The following is a 23500-nucleotide window of genomic DNA, read 5'->3' as shown; positions in this document are numbered from 1 at the left end:
TCAAGGCATTTATTCCATAAAATTTTTCTTTATGCAGAAGAATGTGGAATTTACTTTTAACAGTTGCAAAATGTGAATCATTGAAATTTCGTTTGAAGCTAGCGCTGATATTCACAAGCTCAGGAAAAAGATTAAATTACTTGAGAAATTTGATTCTACATTTGTATTTCTCAACAACGTGTTTATAATGTTTTAATTTGTAAAATGACATTTATAACGAGAAATTCTTTGAAGAGCTTTTAAAGTGACAATTTTAAACTACCAGATGAACAAATAACGACAATTTTCTTTCTATCAACATTTTTTCGCAATGAATAATATAGATTCGCTGGTTTTAGTATAAAAGAATGTTGAGATTGTAGAAGGATATTGAATTGAGTATATTAAGAAACTTTGTTTTCAGTTTTTATTATTTTTCCGTTATATAATTTTTTGTCGAAAACATCTGATTTTGTTCCCTTTTAAAACGATCGGTTTTTGCAACACATTTTAACGTTCTTTAAAATTGACTAATTTTTGAAAATTTTGAAAATCAGACAACTCCCCGCCTCCCAAGAGCCAGCTCTTGGACCACGCCAGGACTACGCTTTTATGTATCAGACTGTATTTGGGCCTTCCGTTAATTCGTTAGCGTATCGATGATCAAAACCGTTAAATATTGATTAAAAGAAAGGTATTTCCAAAGAGGTTATTGCATACAGTTCTGTACAAAAAAAAATGAAAAAAATCGAATTTATTGATAAGAAAAAATTTGCTGTAAAATGTTATAAAAAGAAAAAACTTGGGATGGGAAAAGCTCTGTCAATTTAACGGTTAGATTTAATGGGTGTATTAAATGTAAAAACAGCAGAAATGACAATTTTTGTGGATCAAAGTAGCTTCTTTCTTTTGATTTTTCTCCAGCAAATGCAAAGTTCAGAAGATGTTCTAAATGTTTCTTCAATCATCAAGATTCAAGGTAGTGCATAAATTCAAAGGGTAAAGACAATTTAAATAAACAAACACATTTTAAAGATTAAGTAAAATTTGATATTTATTATCTAATGGAAAAAAATCAAAACGTTTTGTTTTGAACAGAACTGATAACAAAACGTAAGGGTTAATACTCTAGATTTTGACAAGAGCTTGTTTTTCTACAGATTTTAAATAAGAAGCTCATCTTTCTATTTGGTTGCTCAAGCTACCTATATATGTATGTGCATATTTTTTTTTCGCTCTCAAAGTTTAGCATATGTTGAAATAAAAAATACTCTTGGTAAGTTGTTTCATAGTATAATATCACAAATTCCGAAGTAACATTCTAAATCACCTGTTGAATTCAATGCCATCGACCAATAAGAATGGTTTTGAATCTTTAAAAAATTTACCTTTTTTTCGATTGAAAGCAACATTAAAAGAATCAATGGATGAATAAGGCTCTGAATAAAGTGTTATCGATAATTCATTTCATGTTTTGAGTAACACATTATGAAATTTAAATTGTTTTCAACCTGCTGAAACTAGCACTAAAAATTCACTTTATAATCTATTTTTCGACATCCAACTTTATGTGTATGTTTAGACTAATTCTATGATGAAAATACGCCGTGAAGTAGACAATCTTTTCCAATATCCAAATATTCACATTTCTTTGCAAACATAGAAGCTGAAAATGTTCTTGTCGAAAACTGAAACTTTTGGTGTCGAAAACTAGACTATCGAGAGGTTTTAGTAAAAAGATAAAAATAAAAATTTGGTTTGAGATTTTGATCAATATTAAACGTAGAAAACATAATAAAAAGTCAAATTCATAGAACCAATCATATTTGGGATAAAAAAATTAGTCAATTTATTTATTTATATGGGTTTTCCGAAAAACAAAATGTTATAACTATCGAAAACAAGGCATTTTACACTAATATTTTCCGTCGAAGGTAAAGACGTTTGAAAATATTGTCAAACATTGCCTCACTTCATATAACCATGTGCTCATTCAGGGTCACCAAACCACTTCAATAGTGAGCAAATCATTTTCAACCACCTTCTGGGATGGTCGTAGTTTTCACTTTAAAATGAAACCCCGAGCCGTGTCAGTCGTTTGTTTCTATTCCCTTGACAAATTTTCTCCAATTTAGAGCCGTTCGGGGTTCGTAATTTTGCTACAGCAACGCGATTGTGCACATTTTTGTACGTTTGCATGTATATATGTGAAGGTGGTGAACACGCTCTCGGATGTGTAGAAGTGTATGCGTGTAAGGAAGGATTGCAAGGTTTTAACATCGCCGGAACATCTAACGGGAGATTCCCTTTGGCGTTGTGTCGGTAAGAAAAATTGCCAACGGTCGTCCAACTCAGCGGAAAATTAGGACACACGATGGAGTAATTCTGTGTGTTTTTTTTTTCACACAAAATGTAGAGTCACTTGACTTTTTTTAAGAGAAAAAACGCGACCACAAGCACACGAGATACGGGGCAAGTTGCCGCCAAAGTGTTATAATTTAAGCGCCGTTTCGGGTGCCAACATGTGGAGAGAAAAAACTAGGTGGCAATTTTACAAGCCGTCAAAGGAACCGCGATTTATACGGAACTCATGACACCGGGATGTCGTACTTTTCACCGGTTCTTAGTGCTTTTGGTGAAAACCAATATAAAATGAGGATACTGCTCTCAAATGACTTACTTGTTTGGTAGCATATGGGGTGGGTAGCAAAAGATTCATGGGAAAATTTTATCATCGAATTTTGAAAACGAACCTTATACATTTTCGATTTTTAACTCCCAACAATCACCTGAAGGGAGACTCAAGGAGTCGGGCAAACAAAAGTTGTAATGGGCTACAAGCCAATTACCTGAAAATTTTCGTCCAAATATCGAGTTTTTAATTTTTTTTGTGTCCTTAAGTTTTTGAAGAATTCCCTTATAAATTCTGAGTAAGTTGGAATCTTTCGCAGGTCAGTTTTAGCAATCTTCGAAATGTACATTGTCTGTTTTTGAAAATGACCCTTTTAGCTGACATCCTTATACAGGTCCAAACGTAATTTTGCAGATGAAGAATTTTTAGAACTGGGTCAGTCGGATTGGCCAGAATGCCACTCCTTGAGTCTAAGCATCTTGAAGAATTACTCACATTGAGAGAGAGAGAGAGAAGATATAGTGGCTTTCGCATTCCGTTTTTGCGGTTTGGGCTAAATTTTGAATTCATGTTGTTTGGTTGCGCCCGTTTTCGTCAACTTTCAAAGAATATGCCCTGAGATAATAGGGTGAGTGCTCCTACTTTGGACCTAGAGCCTACTTTAGTCCTAAAATGCCAAAAATCGTAAATAACTCATTTTGTTTGCTTAGAATCAATATACTGCTAGGCAAATAATGAATTCTTATTCTTACTTTATCTTATCCTACCGCTATTCGTCATAAAAAGTAATTCTGATGAATTTTTCAACGATTTTAAAAAAGTGCTTTCTCTTTAGTGGTAAAATAGACAGCTCAATTAGTGGGAAGCATTTCGAGAAATCAGAGAGATTAAGAAAAAATCACTTTATTTCACAGCCAAAGACGAATATTATAGGAAAGCTACCATTGCTGTGATGAATATGAACTATACTATCTATTTTTCCTTAAAAAACCAAAAATCATTGGAAAACCCGGAAAATAGGTAAAGGGTCCAAAAATAGGACACTTTCGGCCATGATGCTCTCATTATAGACCTGACATCAATTTTCCAATAGTAACAAATCAATTAAGATTCAAATTTTCATAAAGGCATAATTAGAATCTTATATTGAGCATTTCCAACATTTTCTGTCTGTTTTAGGTAAATAAGCTACAAGTAAACAAAAAATCCTTCTAACTATTATGCTGCTGAGAAATATGCTAATGAGGAAAAAGTTTGAGATATTCATAACAGAAATTAAGGTTTTTATTTGAATCGCAAAAAAATTCTAATATTAGTTCATGATATTTTTTTAATTAAAATAACATGTTTACTAAGGTTTTGATGTTTTTTCAAGAAATTAAACATTTTACTGGCATTTTAAATCTAGGTCCAATAAAGGGTACAAGTTCAGCACTAAAACAGGAACAGTAGGTTCAAAATAGGAAATCTGGATCATCCATATCTTGGTAAATCTATCAAAAACGGCATAACCAAGGGTAAAAATTCTCGTTGAAATTTGCAGATGAGACCATTAACTACAAATGGGTTTTCTTAAAACCACATAACACTCGTCCATGTATGAGAAAAACATAGGTTTATATAAACCACCGCTTAAAGGGTCCAAAGTAGGGCAACTAACCCTAAATGCAAAAAAAAAAATCAAGGTGGCTTCAAATGATTGAGTACGAAAAACGTGGCTCCAGAGAGTAATTGAAGCTGGCAGAAAAAGCTATTTTCCCTTATAATCGATCCCCTGAATGCGTTAAGCAGCTTAACATGATATACTGTGTTCTAACTCATACGAATCTGAAGATATTGGAATACAATTTCTAACATTTATAATCGTGGCTCCAGAGAGTAAATATACGAGAAATTCTTTCAACCGTTCGAAAAAGAAACACAAATGTTTACTGATAATCAATCGAAGATATCAATGAGAAAATAACAGGTCATTTTAAATTTGAAAAAAAAAACAACTGGACCGATTTTCATCACAAATACCATCTTAGAAACGTATGAACTGCTGAATTTGACATGATGAAAATATGATTAACCGTGAAAATTGCTCCTGAAGCTTTTTGTAGCTGGATTTGCATTCTTTGGTCAGTTCAAAGTCCAAACTAAGCTATAGGACGGTTTTCTGCACCACTTCGACTTATTTTCATTCGATCCACTTTTTAAAGGATTTCCCGAGGAAATATGAAGCCGAAGAAGTCATTTTTGTATCCAAGAATTTAAATTATCCTCACACTCCTAAGCTTAGACCCATTGAAAAATACCGTGTTTTTTTAAGCAGACAGTCAGTGTGCATCTCAAAAACTAAGATTTTGAAGGAAAAATTAAGAAAAAGTTAGTTACTGTATATGTGAGCCATAGATTCAGATGATGCGTAATCTTTTGGTTGGTATTTGGCCTTTTGGAGAGTTGTAAGAATGTGGAATCGAACTGGAATAAAATAAATATACCAAAAGATCACAAATGGTTAAAAGATTATTGCTTAAAAGTTTGAATGGAATTAGTCAACTAGGTAATTTGTAATAATGTTAATACTGTGATGCAGTTTGATGTGGGGCACCCATAAGAATCCAGCTTAAGCTTTTTTGGCATTATGAGAAATTTTTGGGCATTCAGAAGCTGATCTATATTATTTTCAATGCATGTTATATCGAGTTTTTTTCCTTGCACTTATCGGTTGAGAAACTTGAGATATGATAAGACTTTAGGCGAGGGGTGTCAAATTGTAATTCAAGGTCCCAAAACAGGAGTTTGCAAAGGGAGGGGTGCAAAATTTAAGATTTCATGAGTCTTAGAAGAATTTATTTTGTATGGATGCGCCTGATAAAACGTTGAAGGCCACCAAACTTCCAATAATGTTAATTTGATACTCTACAGATAAGGATTAATGGACACAAAAAAAATAATAAAGAATTGTCAAGAGCTGATATAAAATTTTAATAAAATGACTTGGCAATAAGATATCATCCAATTGAAAAGAAGTTTAGACAAGAAGTCCATTGAATGCAATGGATTTTAATAAAATTATCATTTATATCATTTAAAAAAAAAACAAAAATAAAATTGACATAGAATTGAAATTCAGCTGGTCTCTAAAAAGCAATTGACATGATGCCAAACTTTGTGTTTAGATAACTTTTGGAGTGAAAAACCAGAAAAATTTAATAAATAATTGTGATAATTAACAATTAAATAAGTAAAGTACGATGAAGTAAAGTAGTGTTGAATAATCGGACGAATCAACTATTGGTTATTAACATTTTTCTGTCGACATTCTCAATTTTGTCATTTTTGCCCTTGTTGTCCTCTTTGTCAATTTAATTGATAAGTTTCTAATAAATATTAGTAATAACTTATTTTAAAACTGTGACCCAGAGATGGGTCTTGACTCAAACATTCAGTCAGCGAAACTTTTTTTGTAGAGAAAAGAATCCAATTGTAGGTTAAAATTGCAGGGACTAGATAAGATCAAAATTAATGTAGAAAAACATTTGAAAAAAATTCGCCTTGTTTCCCGGTAGGAATTGAACCCACATCTTCCGATAGACATCGACACTTGACCAGTATAACTTTCATAAGCCAGGTTGTCTCCTGTAGTAGAATGTTAATACATGGGCCCCGGAGAGGCGAAAGATGTGGGTTCAAGTCCTACGGGGAGACAAGGCGAATTTTTTTCACATTTTTTTTTTTCTATATTAATTTTCATCTTGTCTAGTCCCTGAAATTTCAACTTACAGTTGGATTCATTTCTCTATAAAAAAAAATTATTAATAACTTTTCAAACTCAGTTATTTTGAACAATCAAGTGAACAGAGCTAATTTTGTCAATGTTATCATTTCATTTTGCAATTTAAGCCTTTAAAATTTTACGCTATATAATTTGAAATGAACAAATTGATAAAATTTTCAAAATTATAATATTGACAAAAAAAAACCAAAAATACTAAAATGACAAAAAAAACCAATAACAGATTTTAAATAATTGAAAAAAAAGATAAAAAAAATAAAAAAATTAATCTGAAAAATAAAAAATCAATAATAACAAAACAAATGAAAAAGACAAAATCAACCATATAGAAAATGTTGAAGAACATTTAAAAAAATAATGTAAATGACAATAGAAAATAATAGATAAAACTGATTTCTGCAACAAAATAAACAAAACTAACGAGATTGACAAAAATGACCACATTTAAATTGGAAAAAAAATTACAAAATTGACGAAATTGACGAAATCGACAAATGTGACAAAACTTGTCAATTTTGCTAATAATATCGATTTACTGAAATTTTTAAATTATGTCAAATTTAACAAATTGACTTAATTTGATAATTTTTCATTGACTGCCATTCTATCTTTAACATCTAAACCAATTTTGTCATTTCGCAATTCTAGGAATACAGTCATTTTGTCAGTTAAACAAGTTTAAGTTCATATAAGACAATTATTCAAATATTTTCATAAAAGTTTTGACATTTTTGTCATTTTTGTCATTTTTGACATTTTTGTCATTTTTGTCATTTTTGTCATTTTTGTCATTTTTGTCATTTTTGTCATTTTTGTCATTTTTGTCATTTTTGTCATTTTTGTCATTTTTGTCATTTTTGTCATTTTTGTCATTTTTGTCATTTTTGTCATTTTTGTCATTTTTGTCATTTTTGTCATTTTTGTCATTTTTGTCATTTTTGTAATTTTTTTCATTTTTGTCATTTTTGTCATTTTTGTCATTTTTGTCATTTTTGTCATTTTTGTCATTTTTGTCATTTTTGTCATTTTTGTCATTTTTGTCATTTTTGTCATTTTTGTCATTTTTGTCATTTTTGTCATTTTTGTCATTTTTGTCATTTTTGTCATTTTTGTCATTTTTGTCATTTTTGTCATTTTTGTCATTTTTGTCATTTTTGTCATTTTTGTCATTTTTGTCATTTTTGTCATTTTTGTCATTTTTGTCATTTTTGTCATTTTTGTCATTTTTGTCATTTTTGTCATTTTTGTCATTTTTGTCATTTTTGTCATTTTTGTCATTTTTGTCATTTTTGTCATTTTTGTCATTTTTGTCATTTTTGTCATTTTTGTCATTTTTGTCATTTTTGTCATTTTTGTCATTTTTGTCATTTTTGTCATTTTTGTCATTTTTGTCATTTTTGTCATTTTTGTCATTTTTGTCATTTTTGTCATTTTTGTCATTTTTGTCATTTTTGTCATTTTTGTCATTTTTGTCATTTTTGTCATTTTTGTCATTTTTGTCATTTTTGTCATTTTTGTCATTTTTGTCATTTTTGTCATTTTTGTCATTTTTGTCATTTTTGTCATTTTTGTCATTTTTGTCAATTTTGTCATTTTTGTCATTGTTGTCATTTTCGTAATTTTTGTCATTTTTGTCAATTTCGTTTTTTGTCATTTTTTTTTATTCCTATCTTTCTTGACAATTTTGTCAAACTAGTACATTGACATTGCCAAAACTCGTAGAGTTCATAGGATAACTATACCTCTCTGTATGAAAAGTAAAAACATCAAATTTACAATATAATATCGTGAAAGAAACATTGAACAAACACTTATTCAATAGTCAAAAGAATTAATAAGCAATTTTTTAAGATTCGATTTAAATTAGTTTATAATTGTTTAAATGGGATTGGCGCGATCGTTAATAGGAAGTGTATTCAATAATACATGATATTCGGGAGAAAAAACATGGGATGACAATTATTAAAACCAGAAAAATTCAAACATGGAGCCTAAGATGATAATGCTTTTCTTATCTCTTCAAAAACACTTCAATACTCTTATTTCATTTGCCAATACTACCTGTCATTCGGACGTAATCATGATTAAAACCAATCGATTCAAGTCATTCCCAATGCAAAAGACCTTTTGGCTGTCTTCATGTTTCTTCTCTCTAATATTTTCAACCAGATGGAATAGAATGGAAATTTCACCAAATCGTTACTAATCGAAAGGCCCTGCCCAAGGTTTGCAAAACCAGGGAAAGGTTCCAAAATTCGTTCGTCTCTATCCATTTCGCTCGATGATAGTAACGACAGTCGGAATCCACAGTGGAATAAAATTGACACATTTTCCTTGCTCCGAACAGGTTGATCTCTATGTCAACCAATCCAATGAACATTCAAGTTTGAAGGGATAGGAAAAAAAATGGAATCAGCCTCCAGTCGCCAGTTCAAATTTTCAACTCTTCGTCGACGAAGAGTTTCTGCAGGTTGGAAAATTTACCGGCTCCAGAACGATTCGCAAGGAAAAAATAGCTCTCTTAGAATGGTCCTTTCTCAGTCGGCTGGCCGACCAACCAGTCATGTCTTCTGAATTATTAAGCACTCATTCATCCGTAACAGAGTTCACTCATCTTGCCTAATTTGATTGGAGTTTAATTTCCGAGAATGGACTAGGATGCAGCGGGTAGCTTGTACAAATAAGAGCATCATTTAGGAAATCGTAAATGGAACAGTTTAAAAATTTAAATTGCTGGTAACAGAGAAAACTTTATTCATTCTTTTTACTTTTTTAAGAAATCGATTATACAAGATCAAAAACTTTTATTAACTTGATTTGTTTCCAATTTTGCAGAGTTTTCCGGACATCAGCAATCGAACGTTGGCTCAACAGTTCATGCCCAAAGGACGCTACCAGCATCTGAAAAGGTTGCTTCCACTGTTGGCGAATCAAAGTGAAGACTGTCTAACTTTGAACATTTACGTCCCAGGAAGTGGTAAGTACCATGTTGTTTTCTCCCCCAAATCCTCAAGCCAACGTATGTCGGAGGAATATTTTCCAATGTTTCTCATCAGGAGATTGAACGTTCAAAAATAATTCAATTTTATTGATGCCCAAGCACTCATAACCGATAATAGAAAAAGGTCACCGCAAAATATCGATCTAGCCCGTTCAAACCCATTCAAAGTCGGTTTTGTTCCTGTAATACAATTAGGATCAGCCGGTCAAATAGCAGTCGTTTTCCCGGCTTTGAAAACGCTCCATCCTACAAAAGACGACGACGATGATGATGGTGATTGGGTTTTCCCACAACTCCACCTCCACCGTTTTCCCGGAGTTCCACCCCCTAACCACATAATCTTTAAACCGGTTCGGCTCTTCAAAAACGTCGAACCCCAACAACGTCTGATAACACAGAAATACGAAACATTCGCCCATTTTTGTGTATATGCTCTGTCCCTGTAAATATAATGGCCCAATGACCTTCTTATCAAGATCGAAGACGACCCCAAAGCATTCATTCTGGTTTCGAATTCGCTTTGTATTATCATTCGACCAATCGGGTCGGGGTTTGGTTTGTGGGTGTTTAGCCACCGCAATAAGGTGCTTTGCCCTTAAGGGATTGTTCTCCGGGATTCGGGAAAAACTCGAATCCTTGAGAGATGAAGATTACAATTTTGTTCATGTTTGTGGAAAGAATGAGTTCCTGGGTGCAGAGTGGATTTAAGAGCTTGAAATCATTCTCTTTAGAGTTTTTTTAACACAGTATTTGTAATTAAACTAAGTGATGTTCAAATTTAATAGTGAAGGAAACTAGGTCGACTACTTTTGCATCTCTTGAACGGTTCATAAAGCAGAAATCAGCAATAAAATTTATTCAAGAATTAACGTTCCTAACACTATTCATTTAAAAATTCAAAAATTTAAAATTATTAAAAACAAAGGAAAATATAAAGAAAATAATTGATCAGCTTTTTATTGAACATTGCATTGCATTGTTTGGAGAAATTTAAGCGAAGAAAGTATCTTCATCATTTTTAACGATCGCCACACAAAAAATTATAAACAAAATAAATCAAGGAATGGTCTTAGTAAAATTTGTTTCATATTCAAAAACATTAACGCACTATGGGGTTTGAGGCGGAAAAAAGTAAAAAACTGAACTTTATCGGATCGCTTTATATTAATTGAGTTTAAAACTCAACCCTTCTGTCTGTCTGTCTGTCTGTCTGTCTGTCTGTCTGTCTGTCTGTCTGTCTGTCTGTCTGTCTGTCTGTCTGTCTGTCTGTCTGTCTGTCTGTCTGTCTGTCTGTCTGTCTGTCTGTCTGTCTGTCTGTCTGTCTGTCTGTCTGTCTGTCTGTCTGTCTGTCTGTCTGTCTGTCTGTCTGTCTGTCTGTCTGTCTGTCTGTCTGTCTGTCTGTCTGTCTGTCTGTCTGTCTGTCTGTCTGTCTGTCTGTCTGTCTGTCTGTCTGTCTGTCTGTCTGTCTGTCTGTCTGTCTGTCTGTCTGTCTGTCTGTCTGTCTGTCTGTCTGTCTGTCTGTCTCTCTCATGATGGGGGAGAGGGGCCTCCCAAACAAAAGACAAATGTTTACATAACTCGAGAACCAAATGGTATCAAATTTGACATGTGATGGTATTTGGGTACGAGGAATGTTTCTACGAGTTTTAGGTACCCCTTCCACCTTTCAGTGGGAGTTATGAAGGGGGACGGGGCTTACCTTACAATTTTTACATAACTCGAAAACTAATCAAGATATTGGAACCAAATTTGACATGGGAGGGCAGTGGAACATAAGAAATGGAGTATTTGGGTACGAGAAAGGGTTCTATGAATTTTTGATTCCCTTAGTATTTTTTTGTGGAGAGAGAATAAGCAGAGAAGGAGGCTCCTTTACATTTTCTTGCATAATTTGAAAACTTTAGAAACATATGGATTTAGATTTGGCATGGGAAAGTATTTAAATACGAGAAATTCACTTATTCATCAAATGTAACCAAATTTCTCTTGGTAGGGTATTTGAGTAGTTACGAAGAATATTTCTATGAATGTTTGTTACTACTGCTTCATTCCAGTGGGATGATTTGAAGGAGAGAAGGGGACTCCGTTACAGTTTTTCGCATAACTCGAGAACTTATCAAACAAATGGAAACACATTTGTTGTTGGAGGACATTTGTAATCGATAAATTGTAACATGGTTATTCGAGACTCCTTTCTCTCTCAATTGGGGATAATGTAAGGGAAGAGAAGAGCTCACATAAAATTGTTTCGCATAAACCAAAAACTTACTAAACAAATGGAGCCAAATATGACATGGGAAATCATTTGGGTACTATAAATTGTTCTATGATTATTTTGAACACCATCTTTTTTCCAGTGAGTACATGAGAAATGGAGCGGGGGTCCAATACAATTTTATTGGTAGAAAAGTAACCAAACAAAAAAAAAACATTAAATTTGACATTGGAAGGTATTTGAGTACAATGTACATATGTTTCAATGAAATTTTACAGACCCTTCTGTCTTTGGAATGTGGAAAGAGGAGGGACAGAGGGGATTCCATATTAATGTTGCTGTATTGCCTAAAACTTATCAACCAATGTCACAAAATTTGACATGAGAGTTTTTGATGACGAAAAAATTGGATCCTTGCCGCCTTCCAGCTTTTGCGGATGGAAAAGGGAAATAAGGGCTTCATACAAGTTTTTGACATAAACCGAGCACTTATTATACCTACAAAAAACAAAATTAAAATAATTTTTTAAAATTTCATTTAATTTTGGAAAGTGTTGCAACACACACCGGGTCAGCTAGTTACAAATATTTCTAAGGAAAACACATTTTCATAAATTTTAAGTACACTATATGGAAGTTTATTTAAAAAACTTTCATTTAAACAGTTCCAAATTTTTACCCAATAAACTGATCTACGGTTGAAATGAGTGAATAAGCTATTTTTGTAAAAGCCAAAAAGTAAATCCTTGGTTAAAAATTGCCCCGCATTATCTTATACCCTTTTTACTTTCAAGAACTAGTTTTTAAAGGGTGAAACGATCAAAATATGGTCAAGGGAAAACGCGTGTAAATCGGTGAAATCGGTTATTTAAAAAATCAATTAAAACATTTTTTTTCAAGTTCAAATAGTATAAAATTCAGGAAAAATATTCGGTTAGGCTTCCGTTTTTCCAAATCCGCATTGCTGGGCCTTACGCTTAACCCCTGCCATCAGATTTTGTACAGCCACCTTGTCCACCTTCTTCGCCGCAGAAACCCAGTTTGCCTTGAACTGCTGCTCGTCCTTAGCAGTTTTTTTGGCTTCTTTAGGTTCCCCTTGACAGTAGCCCAGTATCTCTCAATTGGGCGGAGCTCTGGCGTATTGGGAGGGTTCTTGTCCTTTGGAACCACCTGCACGTTGTTGGCGGCGTACCACTCCATGGCCTTTTTTACCGTAAGATGCCAAATCCGGCCAAAACAGTACGGAACAACCGTGTTTCTTCAGGAAAGGCAGCAGACGTTTATTCAAACACTCTTTCACGTAAATTTCTTGGTTGACAGTCCCGGAAGCCATGAAAATGCTGCTTTTCAGGTTTCGGCGTCCATAAACACGCAGTCACTACATTCTTGTAAGTCGATAGTCCGGCTCGTGTTTTTGGCTCGATGCACGGTTGTAGACGATACACCCAGCTTATTTGCGGCATCTCAGAGAGAGAGGTTTGGGTTTCGCTTTAAAATACCGGCAACTCTCTTTGTCGTCTCAGCGGCTTCTGGTTTTCGATTTCCCCCCGATCCAGACTTCCTGGCTGTCGACAAACGTTCCCCAAACACTTTAAATGCATTTGTAACGGTTGATTTGGCAACTTTTAGCGAGTTTTTTCGTGTTCAGGTTTTTTTAAATACAAAATTGAAAGGAATACGTCGAGTTGATATTGGCCAAATTTTGACCGTAAAACCCTTTAATGACGTGTAGATGAAGTTAAATCTGTAATCTCAATTTAAATTTCTTGTTTAAAATTTCAACTGAAATTAATTTTTTCTTTTTACGAAACAAATTTCAAAATGCCTTTTCGCTTTTTGAATTTTATAAATATTTATCTTTAGTTCACTACAATAACTTGCAAATCTATGTTTTTATTCAAGAATATTGAAACATCAAAAATTGGGAAATAAACATTCGCATCAGCATTCGCGTGAGCAGTCGCCTAAAACTTCGGTAGGCGCTACTCAGCAACTCTCAGTTTTATGAAATTGAAGCCCCATTTCTCCCCCACTTTCTCTTTTGAGATAATGTTACACTTTCCAACCTGTACTTTCAAAAGAAGCTGATGTCTTTTAATTCGTTGCCTTAGTTTACTTAATCTCTTAAACTGAAAAACCAGCCCACACAGAAATGTTGCAGGTACCCTGACCGAACCCCGTGGACTGTTTTGGGAAAGGGAAGATTATATAGGGTATCACATTATGTCTAATCACATTGTTGATACAACCCTGCTTATTCCGGATGACGTTTAAACAGCTGTTTTCTGCTGGGTGTTTTTGTTTAAGTTCAACTTAACACTCTGTGTATCTTGAGTTTCACTTTTCATCATTTCGTGAAAACGAAACGCATTTTCCCGAAGAAGTGCAAAAATATCGTGCACAAATATTGTATTGTTTCTGTAGCATTGGAGCGGTCTAAAATTCCATTCGGAAGCATGGAGAAGAAAACAGTTTCGTGAACAAAAAAAAAACTGAGCGAAACCCGGGTCCGGTGGACAAAACTTTGGACTGGAAAATCATGCGTGCTTACGTCAGTATTAATACAGGTAAGTTAGTCACTTTAAGTGACTCACGTTTACTTAAACGGGAGATGCCTTGAACTTAAATGGTAGATGCAGAGATTTCTGCGATCCTCCCCTAAACGTGGGGAGTTTTTGTTTCAAGAAACCACCAAAATTTCGAAAAAAAACATACACTAAAAACAATCTAACGCTGAACGCTTTTCTTGAGAATCTGGTACCTGCATCTGAATTTGGAGTCTTAATTCTGAAAATAATTCAGATTTAAAAATTTGGCTTTCAAGTTATTTTGAAATTCGAGAATGCAATTTAAATCAGTACAACCTATTAATGTTGATCATTAAATAATGAATCATCTAAATTCATAATTCGGATTCAGAACTTTCCAAACCGCCCCTTTCCCTGAGCTATGGAACATGCTTTTTAAATGCCAATTTGATGCTTATAAAAATTGTCATGGGTTACCAATTGTAAATATCATCTATATGCAAAGCATGCAAATAACATGGTTAACGATGATAGAAAAAATCTTAAGTAACACCGAGCATTCTTAATAACCCCTCTTCAAAATGAAACGATTTCTTACAGGTGAGGATAGTATTCCAATGCCTCTTGAAGCAATTTGGAACTTGGTACATATTTCCATTTATTAAATCTCCCAAAATGAAATTTGAAATGAAAATTATTATCGAAATTACAGCTCAAGATGGTTCCATGTTGCAACTCGATTCAAGGTGGACAAATTGCCATCTTCTGAAAGTTTGCATCTATGTACTGAGGCAGATCGTAATATCATCACCCTGTAGACGTTCCCTGTTACATTATCTTGGATCTGATTAAAATTAACAAACATGTTGTGAGAAGAAACATTCGTGTATAGTTTCTGAAATCGAAGTTCAGCTGTACCGCAAAGAATCACCGACACTCACCGTCACTCACGATCGTCTCAACTGTCACTGCATCTATCAAGACCGTTTCCGGTAGTAAGTTCGACTCATGCAAACCATGTATAAATATGTGCCGCTACTTGATGTGCGATAAAATCGGTGAATAACGATTGTTCGGTGATATATAGTTCCTGCTCAGGAGAACACATGCATGATTCTTGCTACAGTAAGTAAGAACTATGAAAACAAAACCCTTTCCCTAAACAAGGGCTCTATGTTTTAGGTGTACGTAAATAACGTGTAGGAATCACCTGAAGCACACTTCAACCGATTCCGAAATCGAGACTGATCCTGCAGACAGAACTGCAAACCTGGCCAAAAATAGCTTATTACATCATTATCAGGTAATCCACAATTGCATCGAATTATTTCGGATGAACTAATCTCATTTTAACGGTAGTGTGCCTAACATCATCAAGACCGAAAAGCTAACGACATCAATCTAACCGAACGCGGGAACCATCGGAACCATCGCAGACCTATACACGGTACAAGAAGTCGAACGAATATTGCCTCACAATCGTAGGCAAAGGAGCATCAACATCCGGCTCACTTGAAAAGAGAATCCTACCAGAATCCACCGCATTACAGGTACAAATTAATGCCATAAACCTCCCAGTGAGCTAACCTAATCAATTCACTCACAGGGTGAACCGACGTCGTGTCCTGGCAAGATCAGACTTTCTGAACAGACCAGATGAATACATGGTCCTTAACAACCAGGTAAAACTGACATGGAATGTTTATCGCAGTTCATACAACGGATTCTCTCAATCACAGGTAGAAATTGAGGCTGAGTGTCGACAGAGCATAAGCAGCACCGCACGGGAACCAGTTAATTCGAAAAGGTCCTCAACAGAGGTAGGATGTTCACAAATCATGATCGGCAGGCTTGAAACTAATGAAATTGTCTTAGGACCTTTTTTGAATCGGTTCTAACTCCCACAGAAAACGCCTGCAAGGCTGCAACGACAGTCCAACATCTGAGTCGCCTTGGATCAGATCAACTGTGGCAAACCCCTCATCAACCGTGTGCGTGTGGCGCAATTTGTTTTGATCGAAGTCACCTCTCCAGGGTGGACTTAAGCATGCGTATCACTGTAATGTTGTGAACGAAGCATGAACGGAGAGAGTCGAAATCATCATCGTCAGCTGGAGATCATCGTCATCGAATGTTGTGCTCAGACTTGCGCATGATTGCATGGACAGTCAAGCATATATGCATGTAGTACCCGAAGAAGTGACGGAGCCGTGTGAGAGTGTGTGAAAGAAAGCCGAGCCAGTGTGCACGCATGCATAGGATTTGCACGCATCCTAGATTCGCTCACACGTTTAAGCGGATAGCACGTTGCCGTTTGGACGAGTGTTCGAGACCGGGGCCCCGTCGGCTGCAAGCAGGGGAAGCTGATTTATTGGCAGCGGTACCGAGGATGACAGGTGCTTAGTAATAAGTTGTACTTTAATGTTAAGTCGAAACAGTTTACATTTATAATGCAATATTTTGCTGTGATGCTTCTTGAGATTATAAGATGCCTTTAGCATCATATCACCAAATTTGATACGTGCTTTTTTCGTTATTCGAGCTTATGGTTGAGCCAATATATGAGTCATATTTGAATCTATTCTGACATAGCTATCGAATGTCAGTTTGTCGATTCCGAGTTTCAATTGCGTGAATGGTCTGCCGAAGACCGATATAAGCAAAACTGTAACATCCCTTGACATTTTCCCTAGTAAAGCCTATCCTCTTTTGCTTTGGCCCGGTTTTCCTTGAAAACCAATCCCAAGTGCCTCCGCTCTCGGAAGGAAATAATTCCGAAAGTCTTCTTTTTCAACCATCGGTGCTCCACCATACTAGAAGTATGTAGAAAGAGTGTTGTGATGTATGATTTTTTTTCCTTTTTTTAGTACTGCATTGAATCAAGTAAAAGGAAAGAGATCATCAGCACAGGATGCGGAAAATATGCTGGAATATTTTTAGCAACACTTTTCGTTCCCCCATGTTATAAATATTTAGCCGAAATTGAATACGGAAAAGGAAAATCCGTTTGAGAAAATAGAACTTGGTAGCTGCAATGGGGCAATAAATAAGTGAATTTAATAAAAATGATACGCTTTGAATCTGTCAATAGTGTTTCAATTTGTCGGTTAAAATTTTCAAATTGTTGAATCAACCTTTAACATATGCGCTGTTTTCCTTTTTTGTCGAATTCATTCTTATCATTAATCAATGTTAAAGATATGGGGCCCAATTTATCAAACGTTCTGCTTCTTCGAATGTTTTCTCGATACATCCTAGGATCTGTACCCGGAAATCGAACTTCGAATGTACAAAAATAAAACATCCTTACATATAGGTACACATATTTCATCTAACATCCGTACCTTCCGATTTTCCTCCCACCCTTCGAAAAAAAAACCTGATTTGGAACCCGGCTTCCAGAAAAGTTGTTTCCGTATGTTGATGGAAAAGGCGTCTGTCGCTGTTGGTTTTCTTCGCTTCGTTTCGCTTTTTTCTTCCATCGAGCTCTGCATAAATTGTCGGCGAAACAAGAAATTAAATTACCGTCTAACCGAATAAATATTGAAGAGGAGAATTCAATTTCGCTCGGTTTATCATAACTTCGAGAACGAGGGAACAGTCTAGGGCTGAAGGAAAGTCCTGGGACCGGAACCGCTTGCCAGGAAAATGATACTCAACAACATTCGAGGTAGGCAAAGCCCGCGCGGAAAGGATTGCAATGGATATTCTTTGGCAAATTGGTCTTGGCTCGTGTTTCCGATGTTTTAAAGTGAATTTTAGAAATTTTAGAAGTTTTAATGGAGAACCGAATTTCATTGCGCTTAAAAAGGCAAATGATAAAAAATTGATATTTAAAAAAATTTCCTCTTTGAAGTTAAGTTTTCTTAAACTTATCTTATCTCAAAAATGCATGAGTTCAAATATATAATCCTAATCGAATATGAAATTTATGACTATCAATCACAATTTAACGCTAACCGATTGGTATAAAAATGGCATTTCATCATGTTGACCATCAAGTTAACCAAAAAGAGCAAACATGTCAATCCATGTGTTGAGCTCAAACTGAATAATCTTTTGACGGTCGCCATATATGGACAATAATCAGAGAAGTTCCTTTAAAGTCAATTCAGTTTTCTTTAAATGAGTCTTACGAGAAAGCTTGGACAAAAATAACAAAAATGAAAAAAATGACAAAAATGACAAAAATGACAAAAATGACAAAAATGACAAAAATGACAAAAATGACAAAAATGACAAAAATGACAAAAATGACAAAAATGACAAAAATGACAAAAATGACAAAAATGACAAAAATGACAAAAATGACAAAAATGACAAAAATGACAAAAATGACAAAAATGACAAAAATGACAAAAATGACAAAAATGACAAAAATGACAAAAATGACAAAAATGACAAAATTGACAAAAATGACTAAAATGACAAAAATGACAAAAATGAAAAAAATGATAAAAATGACAAAAATGACAATTTTTTCGTATTTTAACAAACCGTATAATTAATTGAAAAAAAGAAATACAATGAGGCTTCACTTAGGTTTTTATTATTTTCTACGTCTTTTTATGGAAGAAATATTATTTACTGTGCCACCAATAACGTCAGATTTCGCTGCTCAAATTGAAAATGCACATACCAAATTTGGCTTCCCGAGGTCATGTGGTCATCTTGACGCTGGAATTTAGCCAGCACCTACGCAAACAGTTTTCCTTGCGGCCAATGCCTCTAGCTAGTGTTGGTATCGGATTTGGAAAACAGGAAGTGGACCACACAATCTCAAACACAGGAAAATCGCAGTGCAGATTCCCGAGGCCACACCCACGCACACACACAAACATTGCAGCCCAACCCGGATCATTCTTGGGAGCTTGCAGTTTGCTTGCTTTTAATGCAATAGTTGCTGTCGAAAAACAGTGCCACACCCACCTTCACACAACACAACAGCTAAGTGAATGGCTATTTGCCATTCAACAATGTGGAACTTCAGCTAGCTACAATTGCCTTATTTGATTTAATCCGAACTGGTCCGGCTAGGGACTGAATTTTGCTAGAGCCTGGAGTCCGAAAACCACATGCACTATTCAAATAGTTTTCATATTTGAGCCGCTGGAACTTCTGTGGAGTGTTGAAATCGCGGCGTCTTGCACAAATATTGTTCCCGTTTCCGTTTTGTGAATCCGCAAGGTAAACTCGGTGGATTAGGCAGCTTTGCTTTAGTTGGACTGTAATGAAATCTGCTGTGTTGAAGCGTTGTTTTGTTTGAGTTTGTTTGCCGAAATTATTCAAGAAAATTAAATCTCGCTCCCGAAAGCCAAAAATCCTTGTACAAATCTTTTTAATGTTCACAGTTTCTTTTTGGCTCCTTATCGAACAAAAAAAACTAATTGAATTCACTCGTTAAATGATATCGATACCTACCAATATTAAACATTGTTCAATGCTCAATCAACCAGAATAAAGAGCAATTGAAGCGGTTTTTTTCTCAACGGTTTGATGTCCTTTTTTTGGGAAACTGCCCATTTCTTAAACTGCCTCAATTGGGGTTGTATATCTTTTAAAAGAAGCAGGGAGCCTTTATCAATAATGAACTCAATGCTTTTTCTGATAACACAGACAAACGGACTTAAGGCTTCCTGGTGGATTTAATTTTAAAACAATAACTTTAGCATTAAACGCTTGTGTAATTCAAATCAAAATTCATTGCAGCATATCATCTCTTACTTAAAATAAAGATCGATTAAAACAAGATTTTTCGCCGAAGAACGTTCTTTAAATGTCATTATTATGTATTTGATTCAATGATTTAGGTTTTTTCAACAATGCTGTAAAATGAAGTTCTTGAAAATTCACAAATTTTAGAAAAAAAAAATATTTTTTCAAATAACCCCATCAAATGTTGGACAAATCACCTAATTTTCAAAAGTTATCATCATGGCCGTTTTAAGAGGAGAAGAGCAAGAGAGGGCCATTTCTCCAGACCTCCAGGCTCAAGGACCCCCCCCCCCTACTAAGAATATAAAATCTGTTTTGTGCATTACAGTTATTAAAACGGGGGGCTTGTGATATAGCTCAGTTGGCAAGTCAGTTGCTTCCTGAGCCGATGTCCGAGAGTTCGAGCCCAAGAGTAAACATCACAGATATAAGTCGCGAATGACATAAAGTTGTTAAAACGACTATACTGCTAGTTCTACGAAAAACTGTCACACGGCTACAAGTTTTCTATCATTTTAAAAGCTTGCTTGGTTTTTTTTCCGAAAACTCATGCTAAACCCTTAATTTGAGAAATACGTTCCTCTTTGTTTATAAAAATGTGTAGTTGAGTATGGATCCTGTAAGTAGTGCCTGCCGAAAAGTGTTTTGTGAAAATTTCTCTGAATAAAACATTCAAGGCTTCTCGCTCCTCCTCTGCCCTCTATTTAAGTGTTCTTTTCAGTGAATAACATTAAATTCAACAGTTTGAACTTATCTTAAGACGATATTTTGATAAAAAATGCATTTTTCATAGAATTTTCTCTAGTGTGACATTCTTGCGTAGAACTTTAAACATAGAGACAACCACCTTGATGAAAATTTCGTATAAGATAAGAACAAAGTATACTTGTTTGTGTTTTTATTCGAAAGTTAACACTTAAAAAGACCGTTTCCAGCAAAAAAGTGAAAATGTCCCAAAAGTCACATGGGACATTCTTGCTTAGACTGGCAGTATAATCGAAACAAATAAAAAATTAAAACTGATTCTTTATGATTTTCTTTGATTAAAATCAGCAAACCAGGGCCCAAGCTTTGAAGTAACAGTAATGTTCAAAGAAAAAAATTTTCGAGGCCTTCTTTGTAGTTTGCTGCAATAGTATAAACAATTTTTTTAAAGTTTTGTCCACTATCCAGGAACTTTTTGAAGAATTTTTTTACTGCAGAAAACATCTTATTCTTTATTTAATATGTTTGAATAAAATAAACAAACGTTAAATATCTTTCCAACAAGAAGCCGCATAATTGATATTTTTAGTTTTGGGAGAGTGGGGAATCATTGACCACTTTTTTCATGCTCCATAACCTCGTTATTTTAAAAAATAAAATAAAAAAGCAATGGTATGGTTTCTACATTTCTAAGGTATCATTAATCATTTTTTATTATTTTTATTAAGTTATTTTTCTCAAGTTCTGAGTGTTTAAAAAGGATTTTTCAAGATTTTGAAAAATTGTAGCGAAATGAGGATCACTATATCCAAATTGACTTGAAAACGTGAAAAGTTTATGAGTGGATTCAAAACTGAAGTTTCATATTTCATTAAGTTATTTTAAAGATATTTCAGATGATGAAATATAAAAGAGAGCTGTGTATCATCGAATAATTCCTTATATAGCATGGACAAAGTATTTTTCATATCTCTTCATTTGGCATAAAAAAACCAATTTTAAATTCTGAATGAGTATAAAAACACAAATATATACATAGGTGGCAAAAGATACCTTTCAAGATCATGACAAAGCAAAGATCATAAGCGTATGTGCATATTTTTGTTATGAACATTAGGTTCCCCACCGAAGCAATACGCGGCTGCTCGTTGAATAATGTAAGTAATTTTTTTTTTTAATTTCAAGCTTGATAAATAAAAAAGCATATGATGCGTATTTATTTCACGTGACCCCATTCTTCCCTACATTTTTAAATCCTCATATTTTTTTAAACAAAAAAAAATGTTTTCAAATCTTAACTTTGAAAACATTAATCTAAAACTTTCGGTAAAAGGCTCTTTGGATATTTTTTCTCCGTTTCATAAAATACACTATATAGGTACCTACTAGTTAAACTGTCAGCCTAAAAATGGCATTATCAAATAAATTGCAAAAAAAAAATCTCTCTCCAAAAACATGAATTTTCAAATTTGACAGTTTTGAAATCGTTCAATCATCATCGTAAGAATGTTGTAAAATTCTAATTTCATTCTAGCATTTCAATCGTTTTATGAATATTTTTTACTCTCTGATTTCATTTTCCTGTATCCCGGTCTTGATAATGCTATATGGAAAGTCTTTGAATCTAACTAGAATTTATCAATAATTACTTTCATTTGGAAAATTCCAAATAATTTGCCAACATTTGATTTTCAAGTTTAGAAGAATGGTTCATCTTCTTTTCTTGATGAAACCGTAAATTCGACGTAATAGAAGCATTTTCTCTTTTTGGATCTTCTATTTTATTACGAATTCTGTGTTGTAGTCCGAATATCAATTTTTATCTGAATAACTGATTCAAATTCTGAGCTTGAAACTAACTGGAGATTTTTATCAAACCTATAAAATCATAATTGTGATTTTGCATTCCCATTCTGAATTTTGTGAAAGAACCTTTGACATTATTTAAGAGAAAGAATCTTCATTCAAACCAAAACTTAATCTTAATTCATGATTAAATTTCCAAAAAAGATTTTTATTCCACTTCCTTTTAATTTTTTTTGCAAATAAAGTTAATATTTTTGTTTCGAATTATTTCATCAAAGCATAATTAATCAGTTCTGCCGTAGATCCTTTCAAGTGTAATTTTATCGAGGTCGGGCATTTAATCAGGATTTGTCCCTCTAATTGGATTGAGCAGTCATCAGTTTGATTCCGATCTTTATGTTTGGTATTTCTTACATTTATTTGCAGTATTTTCATTTTCAATTTGATTCTGAATTGTTAATCTGATTTCAATTTTTTTTTTTAATAATTTAATGCTATTGTTTGTATGTAACAGATAATGTTCAAATGTCCATCATCATTTGGTGTTTCCAATCTGCCTATGAATTTATCAAAATATTACAATAATTCTCTGTTGAACTATCGATTCTGCATGGATTTATTCAATTCAATACCATACTTTTTAGGGCTTTCGTATGAAAACCGCGTTATGCGGAAGTGTAACTCATTTTCATTATTAACTAGCTGATCCCATACGAACTCCGTTTTGCTTTCAATTTGAAATATGTCATGAACAGTTTGTATCAAAATCAAAAAAAATTCCAGATGAATTTCAGTTAAGTAATAGTTGCAAAAATATTGGACGATCACTAGTTTTGTCTGTTACTAATTTGAAATCAGGAATCATTGACCGTACCAAAAAACTGCCGTGTAAAAATTTCGACTCGATCAGTGAATAACAACGCAATAACACCAAGGTCTTTTTTTACCCTGATATTCGTCAGCTGTGTCTATCGCTACACAACTAGTGTCGATGATATGGCTTGTAAAATTAAAAAAAAAATAACAGTTTTGAGAAGAATCCTGATACCTGATAACTATTGAAACCGAAATGAAAACTGATAACTATTTTTGAAGCAAATTTTTGTCCTTTATTCAATAAGGGACTCCAATCTTA

General features: G+C 34.0%; 1 protein-coding gene across 3 annotated transcripts in view; it reads left to right on the top strand.

The window, feature by feature from the left end:
- Positions 1-23500, top strand: part of LOC129741865 (neuroligin-4, X-linked-like) — an 862824-nt gene that overhangs the window by 566093 nt on the left and 273231 nt on the right. For all 3 annotated transcript variants that reach the window (XM_055733675.1, XM_055733676.1, XM_055733677.1), the window contains one exon: positions 9231-9372. In XM_055733675.1, the coding sequence (XP_055589650.1) occupies positions 9231-9372 (142 nt within the window). The remainder of the gene's footprint in view (positions 1-9230; positions 9373-23500) is intronic.

Source organism: Uranotaenia lowii, chromosome 2 (genome assembly GCF_029784155.1).
Source record: "Uranotaenia lowii strain MFRU-FL chromosome 2, ASM2978415v1, whole genome shotgun sequence".
In the NCBI taxonomy this organism is placed as follows: Eukaryota; Metazoa; Arthropoda; class Insecta; order Diptera; family Culicidae; genus Uranotaenia; species Uranotaenia lowii.
The sequence above is the reverse complement of the archived record's forward strand: the minus strand, read 5'-3'. Positions and strand labels throughout refer to the sequence as shown.